At 42.4% G+C, this 12,956-nt stretch overlaps 1 protein-coding gene across 5 annotated transcripts in view; it reads left to right on the plus strand.

The window, feature by feature from the left end:
* Positions 1-12,496: 12,496 nt before the first annotated feature.
* msi2b (musashi RNA-binding protein 2b) overlaps positions 12,497-12,956 on the plus strand; it is a 208,725-nt gene continuing 208,265 nt past the window's right edge. For all 5 annotated transcript variants that reach the window (XM_061216701.1, XM_061216702.1, XM_061216704.1 and 2 more), the window contains exon 1: positions 12,497-12,686. In XM_061216701.1, the coding sequence (XP_061072685.1) occupies positions 12,625-12,686 (62 nt within the window). In that variant the 5' untranslated portion in view covers positions 12,497-12,624. The remainder of the gene's footprint in view (positions 12,687-12,956) is intronic.

Raw genomic sequence — 12,956 nt, forward strand, 5'->3', positions numbered from 1 at the left:
CTGGGCAGGCTTATGCTGCCTAATTACTGGTCTTCTTAAGAATCAAAATCCCAATTTATGATGTGTGGATGATTAAGGCATGTAATTGACTCTGGGATTCTGAGGAAATGCTGGAAGATCCTGGAGCATCCCCCTCTGCTGAGACCAGATCAGCTCACTGATTTGTGCTAGTGATAGCATTTTGCACAGTGATTTGATTGGCCCATACAGATTGATGATTGACAGTGCACAGATTGGAGTCCCCTTTTAGGGACGTTTTGTGAGGCCTTGCTCAATTACTTCAGGTTCTTAATAGTTGTCAACCATCACAGCAACACAAATATTTGTGGCTCGGTTGGCTCCTTGTATGGAGTGTGGGGTCACACCTCAGTTGCTCGATGCGGTGATGGTAATGATTGGTGTTAAATGCATGCTGTACACTGCTTTTAAGAGGACCCGCTAGCTACAAAATGCATGGCAAATCTGAAGTGCTTCTTCCAAGACCCCCGTTGATTAATTAAGTCACAGTATGTCATTAACCATTATCTTTGGTTCTGATGATAGAGGCACTTCCCTTGGTCTCCAGCCAAATAGGAACTAATCTAGAACATTCACTTCGGGCTCCAGAAATAGCCTGTCTCCCCACCATACAGCTGGATGTATTCATTAATTACTTTCCTATGAACAGTTCCCTGTGTTAAAGTCAAAATGTTGTGTTTTTGTACTGTACATTGGAGGAATTATTTAGAGGGCGTTTTCATTTGAGTCATGTTCAGTGTAGAGCCGAAACATTGCTGTGAAATCTACCCCATGCTGTCCCTGTGAGATCTGGAAAGTATATCTTTATGATAATATTATCAAGCCTACTCAATTCTACTGAGCACTCATAATGGTGCGACCACTTTCTCTCCAGAGAAAAAATAAACCATTTTTAAATTAACAGTAGTGATCCCTGCTGAAAAAAACACCTGAAACTAGGTTATGAAACAGCAGGTAGCTAGATGACCAGTTCAGCCCAGCTCCCAGCTCAACATGGTTTAGTTGGTTGACCGGTTCAGACCAGCTCCTAGATTGACACGGTTTGACCAGCTCAAGCTATGTTTTGAATTACCTGTCAAGATTAGTTAAGTGGTGAGAAGATTTATGTAAAGGCTTTTTGAATGGGGAGATGTGCCACTGACCTGTCCTGGCTTACAGGCCAGTTGGTTAGTAAGCTACTGACCAGGCACAACAAAAAGAAAACTTTGCCAAAAAGGATAAAATAAACAGCTGTAGAAAATATTTTCCATTCAATTTGTTTCCACTCAATTATTCAACTACTCAATAAATGAGCTTTTCTGAACAGACTGCCTTTGGAAAAACTAAACTGGAGTTTAGTGTGTATTTCTCCTGCATGCCACCTCCATGCTTCACAGTTGGCAAGGTATTCTTCTCTACAAGGGTTCACCCGTTTTTCTCCAAACATACCTTCTTTGGTTTGTCAGTCCAAAGCACATTGTTCCAAAAGGCTTCAGGCTGCTCAATGTTTTCTTTCACATACTTCAGTCACTTCATTTTATGTTGAGGTCGTTCTTTCTGGCAACTCTGCCATGAAAGTCTGTTGTTTAAAGTACGTTGTATTGTTGTCTTGTGAATAGCTAGACCTCTTTGCAACTCTTTTGCAGTGGTGTATTGGTTCCTCTGAGCATTTCTCACCAGGTCTCGGGCCATTCTGTCTGAAATCTTTCTTGGTCATCCAGATCTTGCCTTGACTTCAAATAATGTTTCTGACAGTGGAAATACGATGTTTGAAATGTTGAGAGAGTGTTTGTAGCCTTCTCCTTCTTGGTGGAGATTAACCATCTTCACTCTGAAATCCTGGGACAACTGTTTAGAGGAACCCATGGTTGTTGCTTTGAAGCGTTTTTGACAGTCACATAGCACTGCTAACTGCACAGCTTAAATTAAATGAGCAAACACTCTGTAACCCTCCGATTTAAATATTTTCATTAAAATAAACCAAACCGCTGTATGCTTCTGTGACTCCCATGACCCAGTGGATGAAGTGCGTATTTAAATATGCAGTGTCTTTTGAGGTGGCCCGTGCCAGGGCTGTCTCTACTTTCAGACAAGGCAATGAGCCCGGCTGAAAAAAACAGCTCCAGCTTGGTTTTGAAACAGGTTTAGCTGGTTGAGCAGTTCAGACCAGCTCCCAGCTCGACATGGTTTAGCTGGTTGACCAGTTCAGACCAGCTCCCAGCTCAATGTGGTTAACTGAAAGCACTTTTGCACACAGCATGCACACATCTGGAAGCTTCACTGCCTGGCCTCTCTCACATCTCCGATCTACCTGTTATAGACTACTGGTTTAGAGTGATGCAGTGGTTAGCTGACAGCCAACCTCAAGTTTCTCAGGCACTAAACTGCTTGTTCCATTTGCATTTTTCATGAGATATACCATTTCCTTTTGGACTTGAAGACACAGAGCGGATTTTCTGACGGTTGATGACATTGTTATTCCAGTCTACTGTTGCAGGGCCCCCCTAATTCTCTACAGTGCCACATCTTATCTAATGAAAAAATCATATTAGAATCTGGAGTAAATCTGAATTAGGAGATATGTCTCAAAGCAATAAATTCAGACAGGCTTAATTAAAAAATGTAATATTGAAGTATATTAAAGCTAAAAGGGTGGCTGAGCTTTGCTATCCGGGTGTGTCATTCAGAGGTGATTCATGAAGGGTTATGAGCTGTTTATATCATAGCAATGTCCATTCAGAGGTTATTCATTAAGGGTCATGAGTTGTTTATATAGTAGTAATGTCCATTCAATGATCTTTCATTACAGGTTATGAGCTGTTTGTATGGTACTAATTAAAGGTGGCCTGTAGCGTAGAGGTTAAGGTACATGACTGGGACCTGCAAGGTCGGTGGTTTGATCCCTGGTGTAGCCATAATAAGATTCGCACAGCCGTTGGGCCCTTGAGCAAGGCCCTTAATCCTGCATTGCTCCAGGGGAGGATTGTCTTCTGCTTAGTCTAATCAATTGTACGTCGCCCTGGATAAGAGTGTCTGCCAAATGCCATTAATGTCAAAGGTACAATAGGTAATATCGGACTCCTAACGGTCAAGAGAGGAATTGCAGCAACAAACACCCTCAAACCACAGCACCGTTTGGAAAGTTGACAGTGACACTAAGAAAATGTTCGCCGAACAGGTGACTTTATGAAATGTTGACTTGAGTGTACACAGCACTATTTATATGTTTTGTCTTTTTGAAGTTTTCACTTTAGCTAACCAACTATTTTATGAGCAAGCAACTTATTTGGCTATGGAACTAGCTGGCTATATAACTAAAATATGATAGTGTACCACAAACGATGCAACTGCAACTTACAGTTTGAGACAAATAGGGGTTTAGGTAAAGGCGCATGATTGAACACGTAAAGAGATAAAAGGAACGTGTAGCTGCCCAAATTGCACTCCAGACAAGCTATCACTGAAGCTCTGTATACTATTGCTTATTATCAAAGCAAAGTATACATATCTAGTTATAAAACGGTAGCAACAAGCAAATTACCTTTTAGTTAGCTTGCCGGATTTAGAAATATCCACCTGAGACAGAACGCATGTGCAACTATGCTCGCAACGCTCGCTACTATGTTCCTATTGCCTGGTGAATATTTGTAAATTTGTCAAGCTAACTATGGCTAATGTGTTGCTACCGATGGTGAACTGCTATTGTTTTATAACTCGCATTCTCTCAAAGCTGGCATCACAGGACGTCGGTGCCAGGACGTATGTCACTTGACTATCCCTACAAAGAAACAATACAGTTGGACTCTTTAAAGCGAAGGGTGGGTTGAAGTTGGATTCCTGGGGCAATGACTGCATTAGCTCTTACTAATGACTCTCTAACCACTGAGACAAGTTACCCTCCCTGCGCTGTTCGCTCTCCTGTCATTAGTGTGGAAGATGGCAGTTCTCTCTAGTACAGGTGGAGCATCAGTGAGGAGTGACAGGGGTTTAGAAATTTGGGAGGGGGGGTGTTAAAAACAATGAGTACACCTTCACCCTCTAGGCACCGCTGTATTGCCTATTGTGCACTGACTTCCGAGGCTGTAGCCTCAGGCTGCCTTCTCTGCTAGGAGGGGAGGCCATGTAGTGAAACCATAGGTGAAGAGGGGTTGCAGCTAAGGTGGCTCACTGCTGCTGTACCCCAGTAAAAGGCCCTTAACCTAAACTGGTTTGGTTAGCAGAACAAGGGGGCATATATGGAATTTGGCAATGGATAAATTCCACACAGATATTAGGAAGTATTTTTTCACACAGAGTGGTTACTATGTGGAGTAGCTTGCCAGGGCATGTAATTAGAGGCTGAAACGCTGGTGTTCAAGACCAGGCTTGATACAGTGCTAGTTACTATCTAGTTTTATGCAAATGAAGCAGTAGTTACACTTTAGTGGTAGGAAAAGGGGAGCATTGCTGGGCTGAATGGCCTGATCTCCCCATTACCTTATGTTAAGAAAGTGGCAGACATTTAACATAGACTCACTGTGTTCCTAGCACCAAGTTAGGTCACGGTGTTCCGAAGATATAAATATAAATATATAAATATATTAATAAATAAAACCGTTTGGTTTTTGTGTGTGTGTAAAGTCTCATTTCTCTCGTTTTCATAAAAACTTGGACACATACACAACCTATCTCAGCATACAGTGACAAGGTCATGTGACAGTGTGGTGGGGAAAAGATAAAGATTTAATAAGATTTAATTGCTAGCTAACACCATCTTCCGGACACAGGGAAGTACAGTTTCCTCTATAATTATTGGTCAAATTCACATGACTCCAGGTTTTTTAGTGTCTGGGATAGCTAATAAGCAACTATAATCAAAAATCATATTCCTCAGGACTACAGTTGAAGGGATGTTAAGTTATAGTGGAAGTGGCTGCTTCAGGTTCTATGTTTTTCTGTTGTCTGTTTTATGTATAAGTCCCCAGGATTTTTGCCTTTTGTTACCGCTGTGCTTTCCTTAGTCTGTTTCCTGCTCCATTCACCTTCATCCATTTGTTTCAGCTGTGTCTCATTTCATGTCTCTGCCTCCCCACTCCTTATATGTACTTCCTTCTTGTCTCCTGTCATTGATTCCACCTCTGTCTCGTTTAGTTCTTGTTAGTAGTGCATTTAAACCTGTCCTTTTCAGTTTCTCGTTGCTAGTTTGTCTTTCTGTTATTCTGTTCCCTACCCTGGTTCTAGCTTCCCTGTACCTGTGCCATGTTCAGTCTAGTTCTGCTATTGAATTTTCTGGTTCTGATCTCTGCCTGGTTTTTGGACTCTGTGTTTTGGTTTTTGTACTTGTACCTTTGCTTGTTAGGACTTCCTGGTTTTTGAACTCTCCCTGTTTCCTGATTATGCTCTGCCTGCCCTGCATGTACTGTTTTGGATCTGCCCCTTTGTCATTAAGGCCTGCCTCATTAGGTTATCCCTGAGTCTGCGATTGGTTCCTCTGTCCCGAATCCTGACACTGTGTTCTGTTTGGAACACCGTGAGTCTATGTTAATATTAAATCTTCTATCTAGTTGACAAAATAGTTACATTAGGTACAGCAGTGATTCATTTTGATAATCCAAAATTTCATGATCACAGTATATTTACAACAGGTTTGAGCAGAAAGAAAATGTTTTTAATTCCTCTGACTCCTCACTTGTTTTAGCTGCCCCCGGAGTCCCTGTGCTTAGGTGTTGATGGTGTGAATGCCTTCCAATTAATTTTTATACATGAATTAATAAATTATCAAAGGCAGAAAAATATTTAATGAAAAGAGGTGGCTAATCTCCATGGTATGCAGCTAAAATTTTCTCTGGGTTTTATCACAAAAATTTGGTGGATAGAATAATTTCTTCTGCTTGAAAAACATGCACTATCATTGTTTCTGTTTTCTTCTGAGTAGTATATATGCACTACCCAGCATTCAGTACTCATCCAGGTCCATTTTAAACCTGTGCCGGAAGTACAACCACATGTGTTTTCACTCTAATGTGGGTCACATGACCTGAGGTAAACAGGGGCACAGGTAAGAACTGTTTTTTCCATCTCTGGTCATTGAGATCACCTCTCCCCAACAGAATTCACACCCTAAATCTCCTGTTTATGGAGGGTTGTGAGAATACTGATATGTGGTCTCACCCACAAGTGACTTGATGCTGGTAAATACAGCTTTAATTCGTTCACTGAGTCCAGGGGGTACATCAGGAAGCAAGATTAATGACTGGGCTAGATCATTTCATTGTAAAATTCGGTACCCTTCCAAATGTCCAGGTTTTGCTCTGTGAAGTTATCCAGCCAGCTCCAAGTAACTACTTGGTTGGAACAAAACCCTGCACAGTAACCTGCACAGAGTTAAAATCTTCAGGATACTCTTGTGATTTATGCTTGACTGGGAGTGAGACATTTGGCTCAGAGTGGTTGGACCAGGCCATCCTAATTTAGGACCTCTCTGCTGGTTTCTGTTTCTTGCTGAGATGGCCATTTCCAGCAACTACCAATCTTTTAAATAAACTAGCCTGTAATGTGGATACAGACTTGTGCATACCCTGATTGACTGGAGTTGTAAATGTTGAAAGTTGACTGGAGTTGTAAATTGGAGTGGAATGTGTAGTTTGGATTTGGGTGGGTGGGAGGGATATGTAGTCCTCAGGCATTTGGGCCTGTTGGATTGAAGAAGATTGAAATGAAAGTTGACAGTAGGAGCCTGTGGTGGATGGGTTGGAGAGGGAGATGCTGATGCTTGTGTGCATAATTTTGTCCCACAGCTGTCTGTGCTGAGGTGGGCTTGTTTACCACTGCACAGGCAGTTCGTGAAGGGCCTGGTCAGTGATGTGAGACAAGGAGAACTGACCTGTCAGTGAGTGAATGGGGGGGGGGGGGGGGGGGCAGGGGGCAGGACTCTTCTGCTTCACTCTTCTGCTGATGTGGCCTCGCTTCCTCAAAAGATGTGGCTAGCCCCTTTCATCAACTTCTCATCAGGAAAAGAAATTAAGAAAAAAGCAAATGATGAGAGTGAGAGAAGAGGAAAGTGAACTAGGGAATGTAGTCCTGCTCTACTTCCTTCTTCTCCCCTCTCCTCTCTCCTCTTTCCTCTCCCCCCTTCCCCCTTGTATGGGGCTGAGGAAACAAAGTCACTGTAGCATGACTTAGACTGCACCGAGTTGCTGTATTAATTGGGCTCTGTCAGTCTTAGTGGAAAGGGGAGTAACGAACAGACCTTTTCACTCGATAGAACAGGATATGCAGCTTTCCCTATTCATAACAGTGATGGGAGTTTTATGCGCCCTGGCAAAATGTAATCATTGTCTTGGACTCTAAAAATGTAAAACAGCCTTGCATAAGAGCAAGGTTTGGCTAGAAAAGTAGGCTACTTCATCAATTAAAATGCCACTATTAAAACTGCACGCTGTGCTATCTCATTACACTCTCATAAGGTAGCTGATTGCAGTATGTGAAGAATGTATATAAATGGCTGGCTATGGTTAACAACTTTTTAATTGATTTTTGTTTTTTATAAACTGCACAAAAATGTTTGGTACAACACTCATTAGATCAATCTGAAACATAGTTGTTAAGATATTGTTGTCTTGGAACCAAAATTATAATTATAATTAATACCTTAATAAAGGCAGTGTTGTGGTTTGAGGGTGTTTGTTGCTGAAATTTCTCTTTTGACCGTTAGTCTGAAATTACCTATTGTACCTTTAAGATGATTATCTGAACCCGCTTATCCTGACCAGGGTCGCAGGGGGGCTGGAGCCTATCCCAGCATACATTGGGCGAAAGGCTGGAATACACCCTGGACAGGTCGCCAGTCCATCGCAGGGCACACACACCATTCACTCACACACTCATGCCTACGGGCAATTTAGACTCTCCAATCAGCCTAACCTGAATGTCTTTGGACTGTGGGAGGAAACCGGAGTACCCGGAGGAAACCCACGCAGACACGGGGAGAACATGCAAACTCCGCACAGAGAGGCCCCGGCCGACGGGGATTCGAACCCAGGACCTCCTTGCTGTGAGGCGGCAGTGCTACCCACTGCACCATCCGTGCCGCCTACAGTTAGAACATGAGTGATGGATTTTAAAATCCATCCATCCATCCATTATCTGAACCCACTTATCCTGATCAGGGTCGCAGGGGGGCTGGAGCCTATCCCAGCATACATTGGGCGAAAGGCAGGAATACACCCTGGACAGGTCGCCAGTCTATCACAGGGCACACACACCATTCACTCACACACTCATACACTCATACACTCATACCTACGGGCAATTTAGACTCTCCAATCAGCCTAACGTGCATGTCTTTGGACTGTGGGAGGAAACCGGAGTACCCGGAGGAAACCCACGCAGACACGGGGAGAACATGCAAACTCCGCACAGAGAGGCCCTGGCCGACGGGGATTCGAACCCAGGACCTCCTTGCTGTGAGGCGGCAGTGCTACCCACTGCACCATCCGTGCCGCCTACAGTTAGAACATGAGTGATGGATTTTAAAATAAAAACCTCAAAGTCTGCTGGCAGTGTGGAATTAAAAAAATAAATCCCAGAATTTTAAATGTCAATATTCTAAGTCAGATAATAGCCTAATTGCCAAATTAAGGATTTACATTTACATTGGCATCGATGTCCAGATGACTTAAATTTTAATTTAAAAATGCATCAAGGAAAATGCTAATTCTTCATACTTGCATCCCTCTTCCCTGTGGGTTCTGCCTGAAAATGCCGTATTGAATTTGTATGTGAACGAATAAACGCAGTGTCCTCTGCGAACCTTAAGAAACTCAGGTTTCTTAAAGGAGTACTGTCATGCTTTTTTCAGTTGAGTTTATTTCGATGGATTAAATGCTTAAATTATGTGTGTATGCATTTTTAAAATCACTGTTAGTGTAGCCATAACCGTTCGCACCCCTACTTCATAGTCATGAATCTTTTCTTCATGATAAGAATGAGCCAGGGTCCATGTGGGTACTAGCCACTGAATGGGCTGAAGGAATATGCACCCCCTTCAAGAATGGTTTGAATTGCTTGCATATTGAATTTGTGCTGATTGTGATAATGGTGGTATTATATGCGATTTGCGGGTTTGCTGCTGGACCTGTGCATAATAACAGCCGAACGGCCCTCTAGGGAACTTTCCCACTGCTCCCTGCTTCTCCTTTCCACAGAATCAACAGATTATACGCGCTTCTAATGAGCTCCTCTTAAAGACGTTCATACGCTGCTGCTCAAAACACATAAAATCACCTGTGTATACTGTAAACTGTTTATTGATATGTTTATTGACTACCCAGTTAAACAGATGGCAGAGCACAAGTGAAAGGTTCACGGTATTAAATCCAGTTTTAAATGCAAACCACAAAGTGCATTAAATCCAATAGAAATCCAAATTACAGGCTGTCGAAAAGTTGTGACAACCATAAACCTGGCAACACATCAAAGACTATTAGTGCAATATTCGGTTTTGTATTTTACTTTGTACAGAAATATCCAGCAAATTACTTTTGGAGCAAATGAGGACAGTTGAAAGATTCTTGTTTGCCTCTTAAAATAAAAAAAATAGGTCAAACCTATTAAGCGAACCGCTGTACTAGAGCTTATTTACTGATTTAGTTTATCCTATTTAATATGGCACTTGTGTCAAAGAGAACTTCTATAAAAATGTAAATGTTATTATACTACAATATTTGACAAAAACATGGTCTGGTTTTGGCGGCACGGATGGTGCAGTGGGTAGCACTGCCGCCTCACAGCAAGGAGGTCCTGGGTTCGAATCCCCGTCGGCCGGGGCCTCTCTGTGCGGAGTTTGCATGTTCTCCCCGTGTCTGCGTGGGTTTCCTCCGGGTACTCCGGTTTCCTCCCACAGTCCAAAGACATGCATGTTAGGCTGATTGGAGAGTCTAAATTGCCCGTAGGTATGAGTGTGTGAGTGAATGGTGTGTGTGCCCTGCGATGGACTGGCGACCCGTCCAGGGTGTATTCCTGCCTTTCGCCCAATGTATGCTGGGATAGGCTCCAGCCCCCCTGCGACCCTGATCAGGATAAGCGGGTTCAGATAATGGATGGATGGATGGATGGTCTGGTTTTCATACATGTACAGTGGGGTCCAAAAGTCCGTGACCACTTCTGACAATGTTAACACATTCTGTTTATTTCCAGGATTACATGAAACCAGATTTGCAATGTGGTCTGACTTTTGGACCCCACTTTATTACAGACGTACATGCCATGATCAAATCATATCAAAAAGCCTCATATCACTCACCATTTAGATTTCATATACTTTTATAGCATACAATACAAATTCATTGACCAAGAAAAGCTTGGAAGACATTACAGTGCTTGCTTGTTCTCCTCTGTCACCAGTAGAGGGAGCCTACACTTTTCACCTGTCTGCCTGTCTTTTTGCCTGCCTGCCTTCCTGCCTGCCTGTCTGCCTGCCTGTCTGTTTGTCTGCCTGCTTGTCTGTTCGTCTGTCTGCCTTCCTGTCTGCCTGCCTGTCTGTCTGTCTATCTGCCTGGCTGTTTTTATGCTTGCCTGTCTGTCTTCTTGCCTGCCTGTCTGTCTGTCTGTGAACAGAATGAATAAGAGAGGGCTGTGGGGAGATTTGGGCTGTTGAGATGAAATGTGGAATAAAAAGTCTCTCCAGTCTTCTCCAGTCTGAGGCAGATGTGCTGGTTACTACAATGTGCCACTAGTTTAAATTTGCATTGCCGTGGCATGGAAATCTGCTGTTATAAAATATTCAATATTCGGAAGCCAGGTTGCTGTATGTTATTTGAATGGCAGAGGTAACTGTGAAAATGCAATGAGGCGATGAAGGCATATTCTGTGCGTTGAGTTAACTGCTTGTGCATGCTTGGAGTCCCGTGTAATCTCGGTCCCTTGCCTCTCATAGAGTGGATGTGCAGGAATGCGCTTCTCTGGGTCTCGACAGATACTTTGTCTGTTTGCCATCTTTGTTGTCAAAGGCAGGTAATAATAACACACTTTTCTGGACAGGTGGCTGATGGAGAAGGCTTGTCCCTGCCTATTGTCTTCATCAAATATTGTTTAATTATAGTTATAGTAATATAGCAATACTTAGGCAAGCATTGTAACATTATTTAAGCCCCCCCTTTCAGGTGCACCCACTGATAACTGCTTGTGTGGGAAAAGAATACTTCTGTGACCCTTTGTGGTGACTGACTCATTGCCAAACTGCCCTCTCTGCCATTTCTCATTAATAATGTTTGATATAAAAAAAACAAACACATTATGTTCAAGTGTCCGCACTTGCAGGAATAGGCACTCGGCCCATTGCTCAACTTGTGAGGTATTCAGTTTCACGTTTCTCGCTGTTGAGCGGCTCTGAGGACGGTTCTAGCGCTGAAAGCCGGGCTCTCAAAGTGAGAGGTGCTGCATACGTGGAACCACGTTGTGTGGGAGTAAATTCTCCTCCTTTCATGTTCCTCTGATGCACCTGCATGAAAGGTGGGTTCAGGAGCGCGCTCGCTGCGTTTCTCCTCCGCAAAAGACTGCACACAGAGTATGTTTAGCCTCGACGGGGACAAAAAAGGAGTGGGCAATATGAACCTGTTAGGGTTCATCAACACCATTATTGACCTGGTGTGTGTGGAGCTGAAATTTTAGATGAGATTTAAAAAATATATACATTTTTCTATAGAAATAATGTTGTTTATGTTTTGCTTAGTTTTTTATATTTATAAACCTCAATTTTACATTGAGAACAATTCTCTTTTACAAGGGTGCCCTGTGTAAGATACAATAAAAATAAGAAACAAAAATTTGCAGTGAAATATACAAAATCTTTTCAAAATCACAATTATTAATATGACCTAACAGACAGATTCGAAACATTAACATTGTGGATTGAAGCTTTGTGTTGATAAATGTAAATGTTTTGATGTAATATTTGAATGTAAACACTGCATTACACATAATTTAAAAGACATAGTTGGGTGTTTTGTGTGGACCTTACCACTGAAACTGAAATCTTTCAAAAAGTCTTTAAGAACAGTTTTATTAATTACAGGATTTGTTTTGAAATGTCCCAACAATTTACCCTGAAATTATCATCCGAAATTGGGCTTTAGCAGCTTCTTTTAAACTGTATCTGAATATTTATGGAGACGTGTTATGCTATCGCTGTGGAAGTTTAAGTAATTAACCAAACGGGTACTTTTGTACCCTTATATAGAGAATAGCATTTGAGTTAATGTGTATATGAGAAGTTTTTAAAACTTGCAATACTTATAGGAAACTCAGTCATTTGGCCACCAACTCGAATCAATTTATTTACACTCAATACGTTGTAATATCGATGACGTAATTATTATCGTCTCTCATCACCACTCCCCTCTGGAAAAAAACAAATCGGGTACCGTGTTTTCAGTATATGTGGGCGTGGTGTTGTATTATGACGTCAATTGAATTGGTAAAGTGGCGAGCCCCCTGCTCCGCCTCCCATGGGCCGGGAGGCTGGGCTGAGCTGATCCCACGTGTGACGATAGCATTCCCGGCTCAGTAATATTCTCTAAGCGGGGACCCGTTTAGCTTTTACTGTGCCTGTGTGTTTGTTAGTAGTTACTCGCTGTAGTTGGGTTTGCTATGGAGGGAGACGGGAGCCAAGCCACATCTGGAAGCCCAAATGATTCGCAACACGACCCGGGGTAAGAAATAATTACAATGGTACTTTTATTTAAATTATTTACAATGTATAAATTAAAACACTCAGTTGCTGTATTCGTGCACAACCACCTCAGTTGCCTTATACAGTAAGCTTCACCTTTGGTGATATTTTCTAACGTGGCCTCCCCTTTTCATTATAGCTATCTTGTTGGGTTAGCCGTAATAGTGCTTTCGCTACCTCTTTGCCTTCGTTTTTGCTCTCTTTTTGTAGCTAGCGAAGTAGTTAGCTAGATAGCTAGCTACACGTCAAA

The sequence above is a fragment of the Conger conger genome, chromosome 13 (assembly GCF_963514075.1).
Source record: "Conger conger chromosome 13, fConCon1.1, whole genome shotgun sequence".
Lineage (NCBI taxonomy): Eukaryota > Metazoa > Chordata > Actinopteri > Anguilliformes > Congridae > Conger > Conger conger.